The sequence below is a fragment of the Pseudomassariella vexata genome, assembly GCF_002105095.1.
Source record: "Pseudomassariella vexata strain CBS 129021 chromosome Unknown BCR38scaffold_1, whole genome shotgun sequence".
NCBI classification, from domain to species: domain Eukaryota; kingdom Fungi; phylum Ascomycota; class Sordariomycetes; order Amphisphaeriales; family Pseudomassariaceae; genus Pseudomassariella; species Pseudomassariella vexata.
The window spans coordinates 277,918-301,960 of NW_024467956.1; the positions used below are offsets into that span (position 1 = coordinate 277,918).

Below are 24,043 nucleotides of genomic sequence, written 5' to 3' on the forward strand. Positions count from 1 at the left end.
ACTGTGGTGTTTGGGAAGAACGAATTGGAATTGACGGGCGGTGGATCGGCCGAGGGGCTGGGAACTGGAAGCAAGAGACGGGCATATGGCTACCCCGAGATCGCTGGATATATTGAAACACGGGACTGACTTGATACCCTCCTAGGTGGTCATCGATGGCAAGGGCCACCTGCTTGGCCGTCTTGCCAGCATCGTTGCCAAGCAGCTCCTGAACGGCCAGAAGATCGTCGTCGTCCGCTGTGAGGCCCTCAACATCTCGGGCGAGTTCTTCCGCGCGAAGCGTACGTCATACCTCCTTCCATTTTATTCTGATCTGAGGGCTAGTTGTAAGAGCGCACGAATGGAACTGTATTATCAAGAGATGGCCATGCGTCGCAAGGAAGACAAACCGGAGGCAAGAGTTGAACTGATCCCCGACTACAGTGAAGTACCACGCCTACTTGCGCAAGATGACCCGATACAACCCGACTCGAGGTGGTACGTAAACCCAACCGATCCTTGCCCCACGCACGACGCTCAAACGAACTGCGCTGGGCCCCGCTCGAAGACACGCACCAGTCTAACAATTGACAGGTCCCTTCCATTTCCGCGCCCCGTCCCGAATCTTCTACAAGGCCGTCCGTGGTATGATTCCCCACAAGACCGCCCGTGGAGCTGCTGCGATGGAGCGCCTGAAGGTCTTCGAGGGTGTCCCTCCCCCGTACGACAAGAAGAAGAAGATGGTGGTTCCCCAGGCCCTGCGTGTCCTGAGACTGCAGCCCGGCCGCAAGTTCTGCACCGTCGGCAGACTCAGCCACGAGGTTGGCTGGAAGTACCAGGATGTTGTTGAGCGGTACGTGTATTCCGAGCAGTGGCCATGGCTCAGTCAGACACTTCTGCTTGATTTGGATACCATGGCAAACTTGAACGTCAACACCGGATAAGATACTAACTCTTGACATTAGATTGGAGGAGCGCCGCAAGGCCAAGGGTGCCGCCTACTACGAGCGCAAGAAGTTGGCACAAAGACAACTGTCTGAAGCCAAGAAGAACGCTAAGACGGACACCAAGACGACCGAGGCCCTCTCTGCATTCGGTTACTAATTCCTTCTGGCCTTCGCACTACTGCATTTTCGGGGCGAAAACACCAACAAAGACATCGACTCATTACACACACAAAACTTTGCAACTAGATCTGGCGTGACGGTATGGGGGACTCCATTGACATTTGCACTTGCCACGCCGCATTCATCTGAGGGAAGGCGGTAGGCCTGGTCATGAGGGATGGGGACATGTTTCACCGACCTTGCTTGGACCTGTGTTCATTCATCAGTCTAGGAACGGAAATGAAAATGAACCAAAATCAAGTGAAAAAAAACCGTACATATGATTGGTTGCAATGACTCATGTGAGATGCTCTGTCTGTTGTACTCACCACAGTGGTTTGCAAACCAGCATTCAACATGGGTTCCTTCATGGTCGGACCATGTGTTTGTCGGCAGAGTAGAGGAGAATTGGTGCGCATATACCTCCTTCTGATACCCACGGTCATATTTTATTGCCTGCAAGTGATCCCATCGTGACATTATAGCCAGTCCTTGGACAATGACTTGTTTTGCCCTTTTAAAACGCTGCAGCCCTTCAAGTCTTCAACGGGGTCTGTAGCAACCAGTATTCACGACTGTATCCCCACGGGCGAGCATCTTTGTGGATGAACTTATTAAGAGGATCCATACACGCCGATCCTCTTCAATGAATTGGCTGTGCTGGCAGACTGGTATTTCCCGACTGACTCCAGATGTCCTCAGTTTGTTTAGGGGCTGGATGATGATGCGTTCCAAGGCTTGTCTGTTTCTGAGCTGCTAGGGAGCATTAAGGAGATTGGTCTCGAATTTCGGCGCTGCTTGGCAACAAGACTGGGTGGTGTGGGAGTGGGAGTTGACGTCGGGTATAGATTGCGAGTGTAGGGAGTTCCGTGGATAGATAGCAGTCTTGGCTTCCCAAACTTGTCAAGACGAGTGCAGCAGTAGTACACCTGGCTATTTATGGTTGGAGATTTGTGTATGTATAGGTGTCTATGGCCAATCTTGAATACAGAGGGATGCTATCCAGCTCACCACGGTGGTGTCATTGGTTTTGGAAAAAGGGTTTGCTTTAGTAGTCTTTGCTCAAAACTGTGCTGGGTAACTCCTCTGTTGCAAATAAGGGTACTCGGGCCTATGTAGTTGTCTAGGCTAGTTGCCTGATGTTAGTATTGACCGAGACGGTTAGCGTATTGCTATACAGAAGGTACGTTCGCTTGAAGTAAGGAGTTCGTTATTCATATCCTTATCAGTCTTATGACAATGCTTCTATGCCCCTCTTCGATATTTGATCCTCGAATATTGAATGGATCCTCATGTCTTCACCATTGCCTACGACGTCACCGTCTTACCCACGGAGCCAAAGCGAGCATGGATGAAGAGGCTTAATACAGGTAGGTTTTCTCTATCTCTGTCCTATAAGCTCCCCTACAGACCCTTCTATGTTGCTGCATATTTCTTGCACTCCCTTACTCCTCCCCTTCATCGAAGATTTTACTGCCGAGATGGTTATATTCTAGAAACTCTGTTTGGAGGTTATTCTCGTTCGCCGTCGCGTCCTTCTTAAACAGCTCCTTTAGCTTAGCAAACTCTCTTCTGTCTCCATTCTTCTCCATCTTTCTTACACAGGGCTTCCCATCTGAGCCGCAGCGCTGACCAAACAAACCAGTTCACCAGCAGTCCCACCAATGAGTCCATGATGCCCAGACCTCGTTTAGGCGAAGGTCCTGTCATGCTGGTAAAGAGAAGCGAAGCCGAAATCGAGTCTTTGCAGATGATAAACTTGCCATCGTCGACTGCTCCGATGATGAGCAACGCAAACTTGTCCGAGGATGGATAGCTGGATAGCGGGCCTCGAGTTGCGCCAAGGACCTGTTAGTGCCTTGCATGCGTTTGGTCAGGGGTGTTTTGGTGTGCTGCTCAAGGTAAAAGCCGGGGGATATGAAGTCGCCGGGAAAGGCACAGTGGACGCTGTACGTGGACGATGGGCACGAATACCGCAGGAATTCCAGTCTCAGTGTGTCAGCCAGTGCGCGGGCTGCAACTTTGTCAGCTACACAAGGGAAATTGCCTCGTTAACACGGAGGACAAAGCAAGATGACCCCTGGAGGAGTTAGGTTACATATAGAATTCTTACGAGTATACGCAATAGAACCTGGTAACGCTACGAAGGCTGCAGCGCTGCTTATGATGACGACTTGTCGGAGTTTGGGTAGAGAGCTCTCCTGTTGCGCGTTCTTCCGGTCGTCTTCTATCCAGATGTCGACTAAAGATTTTATAGGGTACAAGGTTCCATAGTAGTTGTTCTTCATGCAAGCTTCGAGCTGATTCGCAGTGATGTCCACGAGAAACCCGTTCTGGGCGTGGTTCCCGCCCCCGGCGCAATACAACGCATCAGGGATTCGAGCCTGTGCTTTGAACAGTTCATTGACCTAGTAACATCATGTTAGAAGGGTTTGAATTGGTCGATATTGACAACATTTATGAAAGACACGTGACAAAGAACAACTTCCAAGGCTCTCACTTTTCATAGTCAGAGAGATCCACAGCGACTGCGTTGATCTCCTGGCTTGAGCTTCGGGCCAACTGTTGAATCTCGTTCCTAGCACCCTCGAGGACATCTATCCTACGACCAAATATTGCCATGTGGGAACCTATTCGATTCACCTTGTCAGGTTCGTGGCTTTGGACCACGCATAATTACTGTACGTGAGACAATACCTCGAGACGCAACAAGTTTCGCGACTGCCTTTCCGAGTCCACCGGAACCCCCAGCCACAAAAACAGTCTGCTAGGCTTATTAGTTCACTTTCGTATATCCACAAACAGGGGGGGTAGGGGGGGATGGGGATGGGGTATTCTACTTTGGCCTCTAGGTTTCCCGAGCCCATCATCACTGCAAAGTAGAAAATTTGATTAAAGTGTGAATTCAGTTAGTAGATATAGAGTCTATGCTGCCTTGGACAACTTCTCGAACGAACCCCTTTGGATCAATGGTAGGAGGAGCCCTGATATACCTAGGTCACTTCCCTGATCCATGAGCCAGAATACACTATTCATTTGACGGCTGATTCTAGGAAAGGGGCTTGCTGCTGTATGGATGCTTGGAGACGAAGGCTTATCATCATTGGCTCGCTCCTCGGTTCCAGAATTGAGGGGTTACATGTGTAAGACAAAACACGGACTCGGAACCCGTCGCCGATACGACAAATCCGGAAGATGACGCTAGTCGGGATTCCGCAAACGGTCGAGACAAACGGGCCATCATAGACAAGTGGAACTGGCGATAATAATCGAGTAAAGATACCAGGCAACCATTTTAGTCGGGTTGAAAGACGAATCGCCTCCACTTCACAGCAATCAAAATCAGGCGAACTTGATCGGACTCGCTCAACGCAATCTCATGACAAGAACGATTTCCTTTCGTATCTCTTTGTCTGGCAACCCGGAAGATCATCATGGCGGCCCAATCGATGCTCACAAACTGGATCAGGGGCCAGAAGCTGAAAGCTCCCCAGATGAAGAACGCGAGGGTCTTTGACCGGAACCTCGAAGAAGCTCTGGACGTCCGCAGGGCCGATCACGCCATGTTCACACCCAATATCAGCGCCTGGAAAAGCATGGAGGGCGTCGATTTCTGCTCCAACGACATACTGCACCTCGGCTCCACGGGCCAGATCCGAGCTGCCTTCGAAGAGGAGCTCACCCGACACCCCAATTACAACCTCTACTCGGGGGACGTCCGCATGCTGGACAGGAACTACGAGTACATCCAGCAGGTGGAGTGTGAAATAGCAGAGTTCCACGGCGCCGAGACCGCGCTCATCGTGAACTCGGGCTTCGAGGGTAACGGGGCCATCTTTTGTGCCTTGCCGCGACCGGGCGACGCCATTGTCTACGACGAGCTTGTTCACGCCAGCACGCTGGACGGCATGGTGCACAGCTTGTAGTTTCTCAAGAAGTCGTTTCGTCACAATGACTGCGAGGCATTCCGCGAGGTCTTGTCGGAGATCGTCGATTCAGAGCGTATGATCAGGGAGGGCACGCGGTGCGTGCTCGTGGCAGTTGAATCCGTCTACAGCATGGACGGGGATGTGTGTCCTCTAAGGGAGCTTGTTGATGTTGCCAAGGAGATTTGTCCTAAAGGGAACGTCGAGTTCATCATCGATGAAGCTCACGGCACGGGCGTTGTGGGTCCCAAGGGTGCGGGCTCGGTGAATGCCTTGGGCATGGAGAAGGAGATCGCTGTCCGGTTGCACACGTGCGGCAAGGGGCTGGCCTCTACTGGCGGTGAGTACACAGGATAATTGAAGTTCCTTGGTTCTCAGCGTATAGCATGACTAAAGAGAAGTTTCCTCTAAGCGGCGATCCTTGGCAATGCCACTGTGCGGGCTGCCCTGACAAATTTTGCCCGCTCTGTCGTCTACACAACCGCACCGACCTTTCTCATGATAGCTGCCATGCGAGCTGGATATAACCTGCTGCGCTCTGGCAAAAAGGAAAAGGTGAGAAACCCCATAGTGATATTTACCTTTCCGAAACTTAGTCGTAGAGCTCTAATGAATTCACCACCACCATAGGCTCAGGACAACATTCAGCATCTCGTCAAGAGGTTCGTCAACGCCGTAAGAGCCAACCAAATCTTCCAGAAGGCGTCTGAAATGGGCATAGTATGGGTCCCGTTGTGCGAAGATATGGAGGAACGCGACTTCCTCGTGCACATCGTGCCCATAAGGACGCGGCAACGCTACAGCTACTGGCTTGCGTTCCACCTGCAGCTCGACGGGTACTGCATTCTTCCTATAGACTACCCAGTGGTTCTCAAGGGTCAGAGTCGCCTTCGCTTGATTGTCCACGGGGCCAATACCGAGGAGCAGATCGACGGCATTGCGAAGGCCACATGTGAGTGGGCACGTGAGATGGTCGACATCGAGACGGGTGCCGACGCCAGTTCCAAGATAGCTAAATCTGCTCAGCAGGTGTACGCCTTGATGGCGGCAGCAGCTTGATAAAAGGCTGGTGGATGTTGTCAGAGAACAGAATGCCATAGGCACCGGTGGGACACCGGTGGGGGCTCTGGTGTAGGAATGTGCGAGTCATGACACGATATGGAAGTCTTGGTTTGCGGAACAATCGGGGAAACTAGTGCTCCGCGGCTCCGACGTCGGGTTCTAGCTATCTATGTAAGGGGCGGAGGCCCGGGAAGAAGATAGAGGGAGAGTAGAGATCAATGCATCACCGTGGGCACCCCTACCTGAGACCGCCAGTGACCACCCGGTATTACGTAGGAGGGACGCCCGTTACTCCCCATCACTCTGTACTATCGCCTTCGGCCTAGCCGTACCCTGACAGATGTTCAGTGTTTGGACTTGGATTGTATTTTATTTTCGCTGAGTGGCATTCATGGTGGTGGAAACATTGTATCGGTCCTTTCTAGACATTCTGTTAGATATTGAAAACACATATATAAATCAACTCTGATCGTCTCGTCTCAGGTACCAGGAATAAGTACACTGATTATAGTACGCCGTTAGTACGACCTGTAACTTGTTGGACTGTGGACGCGGCCAAGTTTTGCACGCTAAGAATGCTTGGATTTTTACGCATCTTGCTCTCGGCGAAATATAAACCGAGATCATAACCACTTAGGCCGATGAAGCTGTGCGGAATCAGCCAACGCATCTAAATCTATGCAGGAAATACCCATTACGTCTCAGCTGGCTGTTGGGTTCCCTATTACACGATTACGAACTAGCAGGCCCCTCCTGCGGGCCTGAGTCATCGTTTCCATTTCACCAGCATTCGGAATCCGCCTCCGAGACGTAGCCGGGTGTGTGCTCTACGGTCGCAGACGGAACTTCAACTCCCGAGTAGTACGCGATTAGAAACTCCCTTTGGTTCAGGGCATCCTGCAACTTTCGTATTCTAGCTAATACAAGCCACCCTCACACCTCTTGCAACTTTGCCTTTCTGGGTGCGCCGTATCCCACTGTAACGCGTGTTTCCCGAGTTATCGTCTAACAAAGTCGTATAGATTTCATCCCCACTCAATCACTATGATCTCCTTTCAAAGTATTACTATCCTCGGACTGGTTGAGAGTTTGATTGCTCTGAGACTTGTTTCATACGGGTTCATTCCTTGTCGCTATGACGACCGATGGGCAAATTCCTTGGCTGTGGCGGTCGGAATATTAGCCATCAACTACAACTTCATGTTCTTCTACTCGGCTATCATATACCCCAAGTTCTTCAGCCCCCTGAGAAACGTCCCACAATCCAAGGTTCGTCCGGTGTCTTCCATCCATTCTTCCCATTTTACCTTGTGCCGGAGTTTTGTGTGTGAAAGACAAGGGATGGCGAACCCGAAATCTAGTGGCACCTTTGGCGACTATTTCAAAGCCGCTTTATCCGGCAGGAGACTCTGGGTCAACTTCTGTTTGCTATCGTGCAGGAGACTCCAAACAACGGCATCGTCCATCTCGGAGAGTTGTACACCGAACGGCTGTTGCTGACCGGGGCGAAGCTCATCGCCGAGCTCCTCGTTCATAAACCTTATGATTTCGAGAAGCCCGAGAATGCCCGCAACTTCATGCGCCACTTCCTCGGCGACGGGCTCATCATAATCGAGGGGGACAGGCACAGATTCCTCCGCAAGAACACTGTTCAAGCGTTCGGATATCGTCAGGTACAAAATCTGTATCCGCGAATGTGGATGAAAGCGATGTCTCTTGTGGACGAGATCGACAACATCGCTCTGGGACGTGAAGATACGGGCCTGATTGAGATGATGACCTGGGCCAACAAAGTCACCATGGATGTTATCGGGATCGCTGGCCTTGGTCACGATTTTGACCTCCTGAGAAATTCGGACGACCCGCTCGTCAAGAGTTTCAATGAGATCACGGGCGACCATATGCTGTTGTATTTCGTCATGTCCATGTGGCTCTCGTTCGAGTTCGTGCAAAAGCTGCCGTGGAGCAAGAACACCATTTTCAAAGATAATCCACTGAACATGAAGAGTATATGCCATCGGTTGATCCGAGAGAAGCGGGAGGCTCTTCGAAAAGATCCCGATGAACCGGTCGACATCCTTTCAAACCTCATTAGGACGGATAACTTTTTCGACAACGAGCTCGCGGACCAACTCTTGACCTTCCTGGTGGCTGGGTAAGTGATTTCACGTCGAATTATCAAGTATAAAGCTCGTCCCTATACCAATCGTGGTCCTTTGTTCGTTAGCAACTGAATTATTCCTCTCCCCCTTAACCCCCTATTTCCTCAACCCCTAGCAAACATCACAGAACAAGCATGTTCCACATGGTACCTCCACGTGTTGACCAAAGTCTCGTTACCTAGGCATGATACCACGTCAGCCACGCTCACATGGGTCTGCTTTCTCTTAGCGCAACACCCGAACTGACAGGCGGCGCTACGCGACGAGATCCAACGTGAACTTGCGACGTCAGGTCTTTTTGGATGCGACGGAAGCCGCGACTTTGATGTTGCGCGGCTCATGGAAAACTTTCCTATCCTCAACGGTGTCATGCACGAGACGCTGCGTCTCTACCCTACGGTCCCAGTCACGACGCGAGTAGCTGCTTGCGACACGTCGCTTGGCGAACAACACATCCCGAAAGGAACCGAGGTTCTCGTGTCGCCGTGGCTGATCAACCGATCACCAAAGCTCTGGGGAGGCGAGGAGTCGGCCCGGACTTTCAACCCTCAGCGCTGGATCACCGATAAATGACCGAATAATGATGGCGGCGCATCCACCAACTACGCTATGGAGACTTTCTTGCACGGTCCCCGCAGCTGCGTAGGCCAGCTCTTCTCCAAGGCGGAAATGCGGTGCCTTATCGCAGCCATGGTGAGTAGGTTCGAGTGGACGCTTGCTATGGACGCGAAAGATGTCATTCCTGCGGGTGCTATCACGATCCGGCCTCAGAAGGGTTTGCACTTGAAGATCAAAAGAGTTTTCGGCTCGGAGATAAGGTCATGAACTCTAATGGCGCGAGGTGAAAAAGATATACTCTGATAGCGTTTGTATTTACCCACAAGTGGTTGGTATGTGCGTGCGTGCTTGCATTAGGGACCTCAAGCCTTAGTCCAACACAACCAGAACCTCTGGTTTGGTTGAGACGAGGTGTGGATCTTGGGGTGTGGAGGATGGAAAGGATAAAAAAGGGGAGGGGGTAAAAAGGGGGGAGGGGAGTTTTAGGTATTTGGGAAGATGTTTGGTACTTAATGTGGGATTGGTGGCCTACGGTCACGTGAGACACGCGAAATACTTTAGTGCCCTTGTGCGGCTTGGACTCCCCACCTATACTTCCCTTCTTCACCTTATGTAGCCGGAATGCCAGTACCAGTGCGATCCCACAGTTAATAAGTGATTATCCATATTTTGTTCTCCCGAGTGTTTTATGAAAGTTCGTGATCTTTTGATTCTCTTCAGCATCTAGAAATCGGACTTATTGCAAGCTATGACAAAGCATAGAAATGAATGTGTTACTGATCTCGAATTTAAAGGAACGAAGGAGACCATAAGGGCGTTAAGTACACAAGAGTGAGCATAAAAGGTAAGCCTATTAGCTGCTTGCTACAGAGCAAGTTAAGAAACTCTAAATCAGCCGTTTAAGCACCAAAGAGTAAAGAGTGACAGAGCACAATGAGTTAGAAAAGGGCTGGTGCCGTCCGACATTAATGTGTGGCGATTTTGACCACTTCTTCCCTTTTTTATTTTTTGTTTTGCTCCTCTAATTTTGCGCTCCTCGGTCCTCAACATGTATTTTCCCTGAGAATTGAGTATATAGCATGCTTCTTTGGTTTGTACTGAGCCGCCATGTTACGATAATTTTAACCATTGATCTTCTCCGTTATTTTCGTGATTGTCGATGCAATACGCGATGGATGGTTCGGTCCCCACTTCATCCCGTGGCATCACGAAAGGAGGATTGTTGTTATGGTACCTCCTCATAGAATTCGATAGAAAAACGTATGGGTCATCTGAATCTTGGTCGGGATTGATTGGCAGCTTTGGGGCCTCCATAGCGCTAGGTAGGGTGTCGAAAAGTGAGTCGAACTTGTCACCTGGGTCATCTATCAGTACTTGGTTGGGATGCTTAGCTAGTAATGAAGTTAGGGGCAAGAGGACACCTGGAAGAACAGGACGGTTTCTCACCTGGACGTGGCTGAGTCTCCCCGACCCAAGGGCACAGTGGGAGGGAGCATCGCCTATCCGCTTCGGCCAAGTTAAGCAGGATATCAATGAAAGCCACCAGTCGATTAGCATACGAGGCTGAAAACATACCAGCGACGGTCCGGGTCATGGAGCGGAACATGCGCAAAAGTTCCATGTCGTCAGCCAGACTGTCATAAGTCCCCTCTTGGCGGCTTCGGTGATGGGCCAGTATCTGAATAGCCGCAGTTGGAGGGCTTGAGATGAGATGGCTGCAGAGAGATAGAAGCAAGTAAGTGACTCGGTCCTCCCTTAACAAGTAACCCATGTCATTGCTTACTATGCTAGATTCACAAAATGTCCCAGATTCAATTCGGTTTTCCAGCTGTTTATGTATGTCTGAATAAGGCTCCGGGAGGCCTTCAAGACCTCTTGAGAGTTGTCCTGGTATCTAAAAGAGGTCGTGAGAAGCATGACGCGTAAGAATTGATATGGTATGGTACTTGTGGCTCTGGGAAGTCTTTCATGGCCTTCTGGGAACGGAGGTCCCACAGGAGCAAAGCCGATGAATTTATTGCACCAGCACTGAAGATCTCTCAATAGCTTTGAGGCGCTGCATTTCAGCTCCAATGAGCTCTTGAGTCTCGCAATTGGGGAGAAGAGATGTTCAAAGGCTTGGTATTTGATGCGCGCCAGCTCAAGCCTGGATTCGAAATGGACATCTGGGATGCTTAAAGTACTCATTACGTCGTAGTTGGGCTGTTTTAGTGGGAATTCCGACATCAGATCCCCGGAGCGGAGACCGGTGGCCCCAGCTGACAGAGGTCCCAAAGATGCAGAGACAGCGGAAGACACTACGTCGCTCTTGGAGATGGCCCTCGGCTAGACGGCCATCACCCTCTTCACAGGGAGGATCTGGGCCATCGAGACCAACTAAGCGTGATAGTTACACAGCCTGGTGAAAAGTTCGATACATTATATCTTCGGAAAGATAGTATTGCGCAATCAAGCACTATCAACCTTATGTCAGCACACAACAATCTATAGGACACTTACCGAATTGAAAGGAATAGTGTAGGTTACTGGATTATCATAATCTAGTATAGAAAAGACCACTGACCATTGACAACAGGGCTGGGATGTTGACCAACTTCGGGGCAAGGAGCCGATCCATGCTTTTGGTGGCTCTCCTCGCGTTGGTAACAAACGGTCTGGCCAGTTCAGCCTCCATCGAAGAAAATGTCTGCTCATTCGCTGATGACTCCAGAGGCCTTCGAGATATGGCACGCACAAATTTAGCTACTAGTGTTAGGATAATCATGTTGTTAGCTGATATGGCGCAGGCTACGTCATTAGCTCTGTGAGAGTCAATTTGAGCTCTCAAACCCTGGCGTGTCCAAATGGGGAAACTTGGGTTTATCTGATCGAAATAAGGCTCAAAAATAACATCCAGCATGGCCGTAGGGGGCATCGTAGGCGGTAGACCATCTTTGCCACCTGCCTCTTCGGAGACGTCATGCTGCGTTGTCAGAAGTTGGCCGAGACGGTTTTTGGCTGTTGCTGCATCGTGCTGCTTGAGCGTCCCCTCGTTGACTATAGATTCGAGGATGAATTCTTTGGCATCCAGTATTAGGCAGTGGAGCAACGTCGGCCCTGCATAGATCTGACAACCAGCAACATTACAGAGGGATCGCCGGCACACTCCCAAACCATTGCTTGTGGCTGCTTGGGCGTCCAATAAGAGGGCTTCAATATCGGAATTGGTCACAGATTGACTACCCAGTGACTCATCTAGCGAACCGATAGATTTCCTCAGGTGCAGTTCATGTAGGCTGTCTTGTATCTTCAACATAGTCTGCTCCAGCCTCTCGAGCTGGACATGGATATTGATGACGGCATGGGTACTGAGATCATGGTCAGAGATGATGAGTATTAGCAGAAGACAAAGAAGAAGAAGGGCGCGAAAAAATACCGCGGACTGGCTCGTCTTCTTGCCGTGTCCGAACCAGGTACACTCCTGCCCTGCTCTATCGCAGTTGAGGCATGAGGGACGTTCCCTTCCGCAACGTATCTTCCTTCCTCTGCAGGGATCGCATACTATGGATCGGCGTGTCAGTCTGCCAGAGAAAAGAAAAAAACCAGGAATGAATAAATTGGCGGCTTACCGGTGTAATCCTTGATATTTTGCGTCGGTAGTTCAAAAGGACGAGCTTACTTATGTCAGCATATGTTGCTAATTTCGCTGCCCACGACGCCGGTATTTGAGGTTAGCATACCTCATCTGACTCAGTATGGAGTCGCTTTCTGGGATTCATCTGGTTAGATGATGATTTGATAAAATGCTAGACTGTGGTTAGGTCGAGAATCATGGGTAATTGGATTTATGCTGTCCTGACCCAAGAGAAGTACACAAGAGATAGATAAAGGATCTTACAACGCTCCCGGCGCACAGGAAGGGGTATCTGTTTACCACTCTAGGATATAATAGTTGCAAGACCACGCTAAAAACCGCAAACCACATTGTACATAGTACGTATATCTCAATCTACATAGTATGCACTCCTTCATGCCGCTTAGGCTGGGGTCTCCACAGCACATGCTCCGGATATGTGAGTAGTACTAGTGATTATTTGCGTTAATGCGACAGTAGAAGCGATTGACGCAACCACCACTGAGGTTATCGAAGTAATCATTGTGGTGGCACTTGCCTCTGAAGGGGGAGGGAGGTGTGGCTGAAGATCCCGTTGAGGTCGTTAAAGTAGTCGCCTGGTCTGATTGCGTCTAGGCGGACTTGGGCTGAGTGAACTGTATCTGGCTAGAAGACTCTGGAGAGGACTGGATCTGGCTGGATAGATCTTGAGGAGATTGTCCCTAAGTTGATTATCCATACGTGGACTCCTCCTAAGTCGAAGTGTGTGTGGTTGTGTGCGCACTAGGCCGGGCGCTTCCAGATTGCTTTGAATTGGCAGATGAATCCCCCAATGAAGAGGTGTTGACCAAACATATCTCGCTTATTATAAGCATGGCCATACTATGCGATAGTGATCGACGAAAGGGTCGTATGCGTCTTAATAAAGTCAGATATGCAATCAACAGTCCCAGTTCTGTTTGTTACTGTATGAACATCTGACTGGCCATAATAAACGACCATATTGCTACACGCTACGGTGCTTCGGTCCGCTCATTACCTGCATAGGATACTCCGATCTTCCCAGAACGGGCCACACATCTATCTCTGTGTGTACCCCAACAAATTGCCAAATCTCGGAGATCCGCCGCAAAAACACAGGGTTTTGCGACAAGTCACCATGTCACCATGTCGCCGTTTAATTGCGCCTGCCTTCATGAGAGAAATGTTGACCAGACAGCCGAGACAACGCGTTGGGATCACCGCTCGCTTCCACTTGCGACTAGCCAATCTGATTGATCTGGGCAAACAAGCCATAATAGCTATCGGGCCCTAATGAACCTGCCAGGCCTTTGCGTTTTGAGTGCCTCAGTTCAGTGTCCGATTCTCCCAGGCTACCGCCACCACTACCATTCTGATGGTCAGCCTGCCCAAGGCTTGCAGCTGTTTCCTGATCCATCATTCAGCCTCCAGCCCCTGACCTCGAGCGCTTGATCCAGGTGCTGACTGCTAGGTCATGTCACCAACCAGTCTTCGCCGCAATTCTGCATGAGACACGGCAGGTCTTGCCATCGAAATCGACACTGCGACGGGTATAACAACCGATGAGCAACCGCAAGATCCGGCACCGGCTCCTCGGAGCAAGAGATCTCTTGCCTTTCACCTCTCATTTCTCGCCGTGATGGTCAATCTCTTCCTCTATGCTCTTGACGCAACCACGCTGGCCGTGGCTACCCCAGTGAGTAGCACATCGACGCCTTGTGAAACCTCTGCTCCCCTAACTGACCCAACCGTCAGGCGATTGCAGCCAAACTAGGTGGCACGTCGTTGGAGTCATTTTGGGCCAGCATCTCGTACCTTCTTGCGGTGGTCGCTACGCAACCAATGTACGCGGCACTGTCTGACATATTCGGTCGCAAGCCGCCTCTTTATGTGGCGTTGCTTTTGTTCTTCGCCGGCTCTCTTGTTTTCGCTCTCGCTACAAACATGGGTAGCGTCATCGCGGGCCGCACTCTACAAGGTCTGGGGGGCGGCGGGCTCGACGTGTTAAGCGAAATCATCGTGACAGATATGACGACCCTGCAGGAACGTCCCCTGTATCTCGGCCTGATGGCTATACCTACGGCAATAGGAAGTGTGCTGGGGCCAACTGTCGGTGGTCTTTTCAGCAGTCTCGTCACATGGCGGTGGCTGGGCTGGGTCAATCTGCCTCTGCTGGGCATTTCCTTCACACTCACCATCTTCTTCCTTCAGCTTCGACCACTCAAAACTTCGCTTTCGCATAAGCTGGGACGCCTAGATTGGACGGGTATGTCTCTTTTCACCATCGGCAGCGTGCTCTTCGTTCTACCGTTGAGTTGGGCGGACAACTTGTACGCATGGGAGTCGTACCGCACGATATTGCCTCTGCTGTTGGGTACTGCTATTCTCGCCACCTTTGCTGTCTACGAGCGCAGACCGACAGCGCCCATCATGCTGTATCGTATCTTTCAATCCAAGACTGCCTCCGCCACCTTTATAGGCGTGTTTTTTCATGGGATGTCGCTTTACTCGTTGTTGCAGTGGCTGCCTCTCATGTATCAAGCCGTCATGGCCCAGACTGTGCTGCAGTCCGCCGTGACGCTCTTGCCTACCAGCTTCATCAGCGTGATAGGAGCCGTTATCGGAATCTCAGTCGTTGGAATGGCAAATATCGGCTACAGATGGAGCATCAGGTTGTCCTGGATACTGACAACTGCTGGGACAGGCATCCTGGTTCTGCTTGATGCACATTCATCTACAACCTTTCGCACGGGGCCGCCCGTTATATGGGGAGCTGGCATTGGTCTTCTTCTCCGACTCCTAGTTCTTCCCGTTCAAGCCAGTGTCTTGCACGTTGACGAAACGGGACTCGCGATCGGTATTCTCTTGACCTTTCGTCTGGTCGGCGGTCTCGTAGGTCTCGCGGTATGCTCCATCATCTTCAGCAGCGTGTTCTCCCGCGACATTGCCGCTCTTGGTATGCTACCTGATTCGCTGCTGCCTCTGAGAGACCCCAACACTGCCATCGCATTTATTCCCACGCTCAGAACCCTCAAATTGCCCGAGGACACCTTGCTGTCGATTCGCCAGGCTTACTTGACAGCTATCCAGCCAATATACTACGCCATGACAGGATTCAGCGGCCTTTGCCTGTTGAGTTCTTTCTTCGCCAAGGATTTGAGTATGCGAAAAACCGAGATGGGCCAGCAGCAATTTGAGGGTTGATCGTTGAGAAGGCGACGAAGAGACTGAAGCTGACCCGAAATGAATATCCCATTTCTTCAACAATGTGTAGTGGATTAGAAAATACGGAAGACATGGATCTTCAGGTACAGGGCCATTGTGAGGCTTAATCTTTACGCAGTGAGAAGCGAACGCGGCGGAATTGCCTAATCGGGAGTTCAACAAGCCTCGGACAAGCAGGAATCTCACAGATCGAACATACTGTGAAGCGAAGGCCTAGCAACCATGAAGAAACCCGTAGCTACTCCCTAAATCGGTTTACGACTCAGTTTTGAACTCGCAACCAGGCTGCTTTTCCTCCGTGTCTTCCCGGCCTGATGTTAGAAGTTTTGGCAAAGAATCAGAGCTTGGTTAGCCGCGTTGACTTTTGATACTGTTATGAACCGTGACACACGATATCACTGTACACACACGCAGGACCCAGCTCGGCGAATAAGAACCATATATCATATTAATCCCGCCAAGACAAATTAAATCCCCTGATGCCATTTTTAACCGACTGAGTCAAGAGCGGGCCCGGGCCGCAGGAGATTGTATAGTTGCAGGTCATAAGCTTTTTCTAAAGCAACGGGACTCCGCAGAATTTCTCATCTTGCAGTAGGTCTTGCAATGTGCGCCCCACTACTATCTATGCAGATACGTCCTAACGGAAAAGTTTGCCGCTGACCCGTTGACACTAGATTCCTCACGTCACTCTCGGCATACGAAAGCTGCGGCGCTCGGATTCCGGGCGCTTGACGGCGAAAAACCCCGCGGGGGAGGGGGGGCCGGAGGTAAACCCACCAAGGGAAGCTCGGGGGCCTCGACGGGAATACAGCAGCAACCAGCTTGCGGCCGATGTCACAAGGTACAGCGGCACGTACGATGGAGATACATAGTGTAAGTCGGACAGCAAGGACTGTCTTGGATCTCATGAATTCGCGTATGTACTCTTTTAATCCTATCCACTCGGGTTCAAGTAGAGGCCAAATATCAGATAGATCGTGCTTACTGTTGCAGACCAACCCCATATCAACTTGACGAAGACGCCGAGAGGACACTATGTTGAACGGTCAGGGTAGAAACAACGGGAGTTGGTCTGACGGGCATACCGTTAACGACTCGAGCAATAGCACCATAGAAAATGGGCGCTCAACATTGAACGGCTCACATTCTGATGTGACAACAAACGGGCAATCTAACGGAGGGTTTGGAAGTGAAATCAAGCCAAATTGTGCGACGCCCATCGCTATTTGTGGCATGGCGCTTCGTCTCCCGGGGGGGCTTGCCTCTCCCAAGCAACTGTGGGAGTTTCTCCTGGCGAAGGGCGATACCCGGGGTCGTGTCCCACCATCCCGCTACAACGTATCATCGTACTACTCGCCTACTGGAAAGGTCGGATCGGTAGCAACCGAGTACGATTATTTCCTCGACGAGACCGTCGACCTCGGAGCTTTAGATACCTCCTTTTTCAGCATGACACGAAGCGAGGTGGAACATGCAGACCCGCAGCAGCGGCTCCTGCTTGAGGTCGCCAGAGAGTGCTTTGAGGACGCAGGGGTGACGAACTGGCGGGGGAAAGCTATAGGGTGCTATGTGGGAAGTTTTGGCGAGGATTGGGTTGAGATGTTTGCTAAGGAGCCTCAGCAATATGGCATACATCGAGTGGTCGGGGTTGGCGATTTTGCCCTTTCTAACCGTCTCTCCTACGAGATGGACTTGCAAGGACCAAGTTAAGTGGAGTCAGGTTTGGTACATCTCTTGAGCCAAGTATTCAGACTTATAGAATGTTGTAGCATGACGATTCGTACAGCCTGCTCATCCGCACTGACAGGCTTGCACGAGGCATGTATGGCCATCTCCCGCGGCGACTGCGAGGCTGCTGTTGTAGGCGTGTAAACCTTATCCTCGGGCCAGGCATGACGATTGCCATGATAGAGCAGGGGGTTCTGTCCAAAGATGGTAGCTGCAAGACCTTTTCCGCCGACGACAACGGCTATGCACGAGGGGAAGCCATTACTGCAATTTACTTGAAGCCATTAGCAGATGCTATCCGAGACGGTAACCCAGTCAGGGCAGTCATCAGAGGAACCGCTCACAATGTAGAAGGTAAGACGCCCGGTGTCCCAGCCGAGTACGGATGCGCAAGAGGCTCTCATCAGACGGGCATACCAAGTGGCTGGAATCCCGGATTTCAACGCAACTGGCATGGTTGAGTGTCATGGTACCGGGACAACCATCGGTGATCCTATCGAAGCAAAAGCTGTTGCGCGCATCTTTGGCGAGGAAGGAGTGTATATTGGGTCCGTGAAGCCAAACCTGGGGCACGCCGAGGGAGCATCCGGCTTAGTCTCGGTCATCAAGATGGTAATGGCTCTCGGGAACCGCACAATTCCTCCAAACATTCGTTTCACGTCACCAAACCCAGATATCCCGTTTGAGTCTGCAAAACTCACAGTACCACTTGATCCGACCCCATGGCCGCAATCTAAACTAGAGCGTGCGGGCATCAACTCTTTCGGCATCGGCGGCGCAAATGCTCATGTTATCCTGGACTCGGCTGCCAGCTTCAACGCGGCATCCGTCTTCCGGTACCCGACAAACAAGGCTCAGCTCCTGCTGTACTCGGCGAACTCCCTCAAGTCGCTCACCAAGATGTCGGCTTGGATGCCGATTACTGGCGCAAAAACTTGGAATCACCTGTACGTTTCCGTGAGGCCGCCACAAGGGTCTTGGAGCACGAGATAGGGAAGCACGCCGTGTTCCTTGAAGTCGGTCCCCACTCGGCTCTTGCCGGTCCCCTGAGGCAGATATTTATATCGGCCTCGTCATCCGCTCAATACGCATCGATCATGGTGCGGAATCGAGACTGCATAGAGTCGCTTCTCGCGGCTGTTAGTAAGCTCTGGTCATTCCATCTTCCTGGTCTCCGACTCGACGCGCTCATACCCAGCGGTACGTGCCTCTCTGACCTCCCCCGGTATCCGTGGAACCATGAGAACAGTTATTGGTTTGAGTCGAGGCTTTCCAAGGAATGGCGCCAGAGGGTGCATCCCTACCACGATTTGCTGGGTGCCAGAGTGCCCGAGAGTACCAACATGGAGCCCGCCTGGCGCAATCTGTTCCACCTTTCGAACGCCCCCTGGGTCCAGGACCACAAGGTTGGGGGTGATGTCGTGTTCCCTTATGCTGGCTACATCGCACTGGCCGGCGAGGCTGTGAAGCAGCTCACCGGCGTCACAGAGGGTTTCAGTATTCGGGACATGACGATCAGCCTGGCGCTCGTTCTGCCTGAGGGCAGGCCCACTGAGTTGATAACTTCTTTCCGCCCCGTTCGCCTAACTAGCTCGCTTAGTAGCCAGTGGTGGGAGTTCATGGTCGCTGCGTATAATGGTCAGGTGTGGAACAAGCACTGTGTTGGTGAGGTCATGGCTATATCAGCAACATCACTTGGATCTGCGTCCCCTGAGAAAGATGAAGATCTTCCGCGCAAGATCCCGCTCACGCCTGGTACGACATAATGCAAAAGACGGGATTGGATCTGGGCACCTCGTTCCAGATGAGCAGGCGCTGGAGTCTTCCATTGGCTCGGCGAAACTTGCAACGGCGCGGGTTAAGCTAGCGGGAGCCACTTTGCCCCAGGAGAACGACTATCACATCCATCCCACTGTCATCGATGGAACCTTGCAACTTATGAGCTGCGCCGCCACTAACGGCCAGGCTCGCAAGGTTAGTAACTGGCTTCCCACCAGTATTGAACGTCTCAGTATTACCAGGTGCTCCTCGCCGCTGGTATCCAGCGTGTCAGCAAGGACGACGAGCAACCATTCCCTTGTAGGTGAAGGCCGGTGCACTTCCGGCGAAGACGTAGTCCTGGAGGTCTCAGGTATCCGAATGTCTCTCGGCAACAGATCTGTGTTAAGCGACATGCTGGACACTCATGCTGCGGCTCGATACACCTGGGGTTTAGATATCGACTTTGTCGCGGCCGACCGTTTAAAAAAGCCCTCGCTCGACCGAAGCACACAGACGGTGCTCCTGGAGAATCTCGCTAAACTGTGTCTGCTTTCTTCGCGGGATCATATCTCTAGGAAACCTCAGCCGACCTCGGACCACCACTTATAAGCCTATGCCAAATGGATCGGGTCTCATTCGAATGAGCTCTCTTCAACTCATGCTACTCAGCCCATCGCCGACCAAGATGTCTCGGCCATTCTCGAAGATTGGGCCTGTCGCCTAGAGTGGACGCCCGCAGCATCCGCAGTTGTCGCTCTTCAATAGGTCTTCTCTAACGTGCCTTCGCTGCTGCAAGGTGGACAGACACTTGACCAACTACTGTCAGACGAGGTAACGGCCACCCTGGCCCATTTCACGAGCCAATTTGATATGTCAACGTTCATTCGGACCCTGGGGCATTCGAAGCCCACCCTACGAATTCTTGAGATTGGCAACGAGAGAACCGCTCCCGCCGCTAGCATCATCCAAAGCCTCACTCTTCCAGGAAACCAGGTTCTCTGCTCCAAGTATACATTTACCTCTAAGGGATACATCTCTGGAAAGGACCAAGAGAAGCTGTTTTCCGGCATGGACTTTTCTACCCTGGACATCAGCAAGGACCTTACGGAGCAGGGATTTGAGGAAGGTGAATACGATCTCATTGTGACCTCCAGCATAATGCAGGCCACCTCAGGCTCACCTGAAGAGGTCCTCTCCAATATAAAGAAGCTCCTCGCTCCCCAGGGACGGCTGCTCTTGCAGGAAGTCAATGCCTGTTCTACATGGGCAAGCTATGTCTTTGGCTCCCGACCGAGCTGGTGGTCCAACACCACAAGTGCCGCTGAGAATGGTGCTCAATCGGAAACCTTGACGGCCTATTTGCAGTCCAAACTCTTGGAGGCAGGTCTGACTCGGACCGAGTTCCTCGTAGAGGACTCGCTCTCGACAACCATCTTGGCAAAGCCGTTTGCCCCTGAGCCCAAGTCGGACATCAAGAAAGTTTCTGTGCTCGGCGCAGACCACGGCAAAGAGGATTCAATCGTGCAATGGCTCCAAGAGTCAGGCTACGAAGTTACAAAACTCTCTGTAACGGACTCGATACCTTCCGGACAAGACATCTTGTGTCTCCTGGACAGGAATGGCCCCTTTTTCGAGTCTCTTGATTCTGCTCGGTTCGACTCGCTCAAGGAGTTTCTGAAGCGGCTGGGCGACGCGGGTATCCTCTGGGTGACTACGCCTTGTTAAATCGACTGCCATGATCCTCGTCACGCCCCTGTGATCGGATTCGCGCGTACCATGCGTTCCGAGATGTTAATTGACTTTGCAACCTGCGAGGTGGACAACTTTGAGAACTGCGCTCAAGCCGTTGCCAAAGTATTCGCCAGGGTCCAGAAACGTGTTGACGCGGGGAATGAAACCCTCAAGCCCGATTTCGATTACCTGGTCAAAAATGGGCTGATCAACGTTGGGCGGTACTACCCGGTCGTCCTGCGAGATGAGTTGATCACATCATCGGGGCCGGAAAACAGAGCTGTTCTTGACGTCGGGACGCCAGGCCGCTTGAATACGCTGCAATGGTATAATTGTGCGCGGGAGAGTCTCGGCGACGATCAAGTTGAGGTGGAAGTGCATGCAGCTGGATTGAACTTTGGGGTAGGTACGCAAACTCCCTCCTCGCCCTTCCCCCGGTTCCCACCCTTTCCCCTGTCTCATTCAGCCCCCTCCATCGCATAAACGAACCCTCCAGTTTCTTCTAACTGTGCCTTGCCAGGATATCCTTGTCACTGTGAATATCGTCGAGCTCCCCATACGCCAATTCGGCATGGAGGCGGCAGGCATCGTCATGAGAGTCGGGCCCAACGTCAAGGACCTGAAGATTGGCGATCGGGTCTTCTGTCTGAAGACATCGGCCTTTGCCACCCACCTTTGCGTCCCAGAATTTTCTTGTGCCAAGCTGCCCGACTCGGTCAAATTTGACGAGGCCGCTTCAATGCTCGTTCCATACGTCACCGCTTTGCACTCGTTGGTGAACGTTGGTGGACTCACGAAAGGCCAGGTGAGAGAAGAAGTTTCCATGATAGGCCATCTTACATTTGGACTGTACTGATGCCGGCATTAACCTAGTCTGTCCTGATCCACAGCGCCTGTGGAGGCGTTGGCCTGACAGCTGTCCAAGTCGCACAGATGCTGGAGGCCGACATCTCCACGTCGGTAGGCAGCGACGAAAAGGTCCAGTTCCTAATGAATGAGTTCCATATCCCACGAGAAAGAATCTTTCACTCCCGAGACGACTCGTTCGTTGAGAATATCAAGCGCGCAACAAGGGACAGGGCGTCGATGTGGTCCTCAACTCCCTCTCGGGCGAACTGCTGCATGCGACGTGGAGCTGCGTGGCTGAGTTTGGGAAGATGGTCGAGATCGGCAAGCGAGACCTGATTGGCGGGACGAAGCTCGACATGCGGCCGGCTAACCGTAGTTATTGCTGCGTCGACATCGACCAGCTTTGGAGTAGACCGGACTTTCTGAAGAGGTGAGCAATATGCCAGCACCAGAGACTTCTCCTGACCGATGTCCTGAGTATTGGAATGACATACTTACTACTATTTATCTTCTAGTTTGATTGACAGTACAGTGAGTTTCACTAAGGAAGGACGTCTCAGCCCCGTGCGCCCAGTCCATGTGTTTGGCGCAGATGAGATCCAGGAGGCGTTCCGCTTCATGCAAAAAGGGCAGCACATCGGCCGCGTCGCCATCGCGCTCCGAAACTTGTCCAACGGCACCAAGATGAATTTCCAAGTTGTGCCGAAACCACGCGAAGTCCAATTTAAGAACTCGTCGTCCTATCTATTGGTCGGAGGTCTCGGTGGGCTTGGCCAGGCTGTTTCCCAATGGATGGTCGAACACAACGCCCGCGAATTGATCTACCTGTCGCGAAACGCGGGCAGCCCAAGCCTCAAAATAAAGTCTTTCGTCAGAGAACTTGTTAGCGCAGGGTGTAAGGTTAAGCTCGTCCCGGGAGACGCCACAAGAGCTGAAGACGTTGCCAAAGCGGTGTCAAGCGCCACACTACCCCTGAAAGGTATCTTGCAGATGTCCATGGTCCTCAGGGATGAGAACTTCGAGAACATGACCTACGAGGACTGGTGTATAGCTTCCGCGCCCAAGATTCAAGGGACGTGGAACATTCATCACGCAACACAGGGAGCGGACCTGGATTTCTTCGTCCTCTTCAGCTCTCTCTCGGGTTCTATCGGACAACCTGGCCAGGCCAACTACGCGAGAGCGAACACATTCCTGGACGCCTTTGTACAATACCGGACTTCGCATGGTCTAGCAGCCTTGGTGGTCGACATTGGCGCCGTAGAAGACGTGGGCTTCATCTCGCAGACCCGTGGGTTGATGAGCAAGATGAAGTCCACTGGCTGCCTTACCGAGCAGGAACTGCTGGATGCCATGGCTGTAGCTATGACTCGTGAACGACCATCATCAGCAGGAGCAATAAAAACAACGACAACAGTTAAGTCGGGGCTCGGATTTGCAGACCAGAACACCTTTGTGCTGGGTCTCGGCTCGGAAACACCCCTCAGCAGCCCCAAAAATCGTTCCGTCTGGAGGAACGACCGGCGCGGCCGGGTCCAATGAGGTCCTGAAGACTTTCCTGGCGGCGGCACGCGCGAACCCGTTGATGCTGAAGACGGCCGAGGCCGAGTCGCTGCTCGCGCTCGAGACAGGCAAGAAGCTTTTCGATCTTCTATTGAAGCCGTACGATGAGCTGAACACCACATCGCCCCTAGTGGACCTGGGCCTCGACTCCCTCGTCGCCATCGAGCTGCGCGCCTGGTGGAAGCAGATGTTCGGCTTTGACATCAGCGTCTTGGAGATGTTGGGATCTGGTTCATTGGATGCTCTGGGCCAGCGCGCGGCTGAGGGTTTGTTGGGGGTTGTGACGGAAAGGCAGGGGGGGAAGGAGTAAGTACAGATATTACACTTAATATGTTACATAAGGTGCCTGCAGTGCAAAGCTTCCCGATAAGACGTTGGCATCTGCATTCGGGAGGGCACAATGGTTATCCCGGCTTACTTTGTGTCAGGCGGCTTCACCAATGATCTCAGCCTTTTCTATTTTGGCCATTTCATCATTTGATAAACGCCCTCAAAGGCAGCCTGCCGCCTCAACGCAACAGCGTCAAAGAACAACGCAAGCTGTGTACAATGCATGGGGAAAGTATCGACTTTCTTCTTCATTTTGCATTCAAAATGTCGGTACCTGAGAGGTGCTATCGGACTTATTTGGAGCAAACGTATCACATTGTCTTGAATTGAGAAGCGGTCTCTGAAGAGGAAAGGGGTGAACTGACTGCTCATACAAATAAGCATGCCCTTGCATTCACAAAAAATAGTAATCAAATACTCTGGAAACACTGCTGGTTCCAGGTCAGT

At 51.7% G+C, this 24,043-nt stretch overlaps 7 protein-coding genes across 7 annotated transcripts; 5 read left to right on the top strand and 2 right to left on the bottom strand.

The window, feature by feature from the left end:
• Positions 1-145: 145 nt before the first annotated feature.
• Positions 146-1,083, top strand: BCR38DRAFT_330137 (ribosomal protein L13 domain-containing protein; the record flags this gene model as incomplete). The annotated part of the gene is made up of 4 exons (XM_040854934.1): positions 146-281; positions 424-477; positions 574-832; positions 945-1,083. Coding segments are annotated over 4 exons (588 nt in total), but the record flags the coding sequence as incomplete, so codon positions are not given.
• Positions 1,084-2,536: 1,453 nt separating this feature from the next.
• On the bottom strand, positions 2,537-3,955 carry BCR38DRAFT_491715 (uncharacterized protein; the record flags this gene model as incomplete). The annotated part of the gene is made up of 6 exons (XM_040864681.1): positions 2,537-2,901; positions 2,934-3,114; positions 3,199-3,493; positions 3,609-3,715; positions 3,783-3,852; positions 3,926-3,955. 6 exons carry the CDS (start codon positions 3,953-3,955, stop codon positions 2,643-2,645), a joined length of 942 nt encoding a protein of 313 aa, XP_040720544.1. The 3' UTR covers positions 2,537-2,642.
• A 564-nt stretch (positions 3,956-4,519) lies between these two features.
• On the top strand, positions 4,520-6,517 carry BCR38DRAFT_470026 (putative aminotransferase; the record flags this gene model as incomplete). The annotated part of the gene is made up of 5 exons (XM_040862825.1): positions 4,520-4,996; positions 5,048-5,351; positions 5,424-5,566; positions 5,642-6,042; positions 6,511-6,517. 5 exons carry the CDS (start codon positions 4,520-4,522, stop codon positions 6,515-6,517), a joined length of 1,332 nt encoding a protein of 443 aa, XP_040720545.1.
• Positions 6,518-7,117: 600 nt separating this feature from the next.
• Positions 7,118-9,245, top strand: BCR38DRAFT_462287 (cytochrome P450; the record flags this gene model as incomplete). The annotated part of the gene is made up of 5 exons (XM_040862615.1): positions 7,118-7,342; positions 7,435-8,228; positions 8,418-8,448; positions 8,485-8,762; positions 8,874-9,245. The coding sequence occupies 5 exons, from the start codon at positions 7,118-7,120 to the stop codon at positions 9,058-9,060; spliced, it is 1,515 nt and encodes a 504-aa protein (XP_040720546.1). The 3' UTR covers positions 9,061-9,245.
• Positions 9,246-11,205: 1,960 nt separating this feature from the next.
• Positions 11,206-12,575, bottom strand: BCR38DRAFT_519454 (uncharacterized protein; the record flags this gene model as incomplete). Its single annotated transcript, XM_040865134.1, has 5 exons — positions 12,513-12,575; positions 12,402-12,446; positions 12,209-12,333; positions 11,357-12,140; positions 11,206-11,248 (listed from the first exon to the last, which is right to left on the bottom strand). Coding segments are annotated over exons 1-5 (1,035 nt in total), but the record flags the coding sequence as incomplete, so codon positions are not given.
• Positions 12,576-13,936: 1,361 nt separating this feature from the next.
• BCR38DRAFT_1535 (major facilitator superfamily domain-containing protein) lies at positions 13,937-16,076 on the top strand. Its single transcript, XM_040853731.1, has 2 exons — positions 13,937-14,102; positions 14,162-16,076. Exons 1-2 carry the CDS (start codon positions 14,046-14,048, stop codon positions 15,608-15,610), a joined length of 1,506 nt encoding a protein of 501 aa, XP_040720548.1. The 5' UTR covers positions 13,937-14,045; the 3' UTR covers positions 15,611-16,076.
• A 791-nt stretch (positions 16,077-16,867) lies between these two features.
• Positions 16,868-23,874, top strand: BCR38DRAFT_404090 (uncharacterized protein; the record flags this gene model as incomplete). The annotated part of the gene is made up of 15 exons (XM_040857810.1): positions 16,868-17,281; positions 17,404-17,716; positions 17,757-18,309; positions 18,612-19,117; positions 19,167-19,336; positions 19,375-19,441; positions 19,473-19,667; positions 19,920-20,819; positions 20,967-21,256; positions 21,375-21,659; positions 21,728-21,814; positions 21,934-22,133; positions 22,219-22,994; positions 23,194-23,572; positions 23,619-23,874. The coding sequence occupies 15 exons, from the start codon at positions 16,868-16,870 to the stop codon at positions 23,872-23,874; spliced, it is 5,391 nt and encodes a 1,796-aa protein (XP_040720549.1).
• Between the last annotated feature and the right edge of the window lie 169 nt (positions 23,875-24,043).

Excerpts from the sequence above, each read along its gene's own strand:
- BCR38DRAFT_1535 (XM_040853731.1), top strand. The coding sequence starts at position 14,046 with ATGGTCAATCTCTTCCTCTATGCTCTTGACGCAACCACGCTGGCCGTG. Across the intron at positions 14,103-14,161 it reads CGCTGGCCGTGGCTACCCCA|GCGATTGCAGCCAAACTAGG; the intron begins GTGAGTAGCACA and ends CCCAACCGTCAG.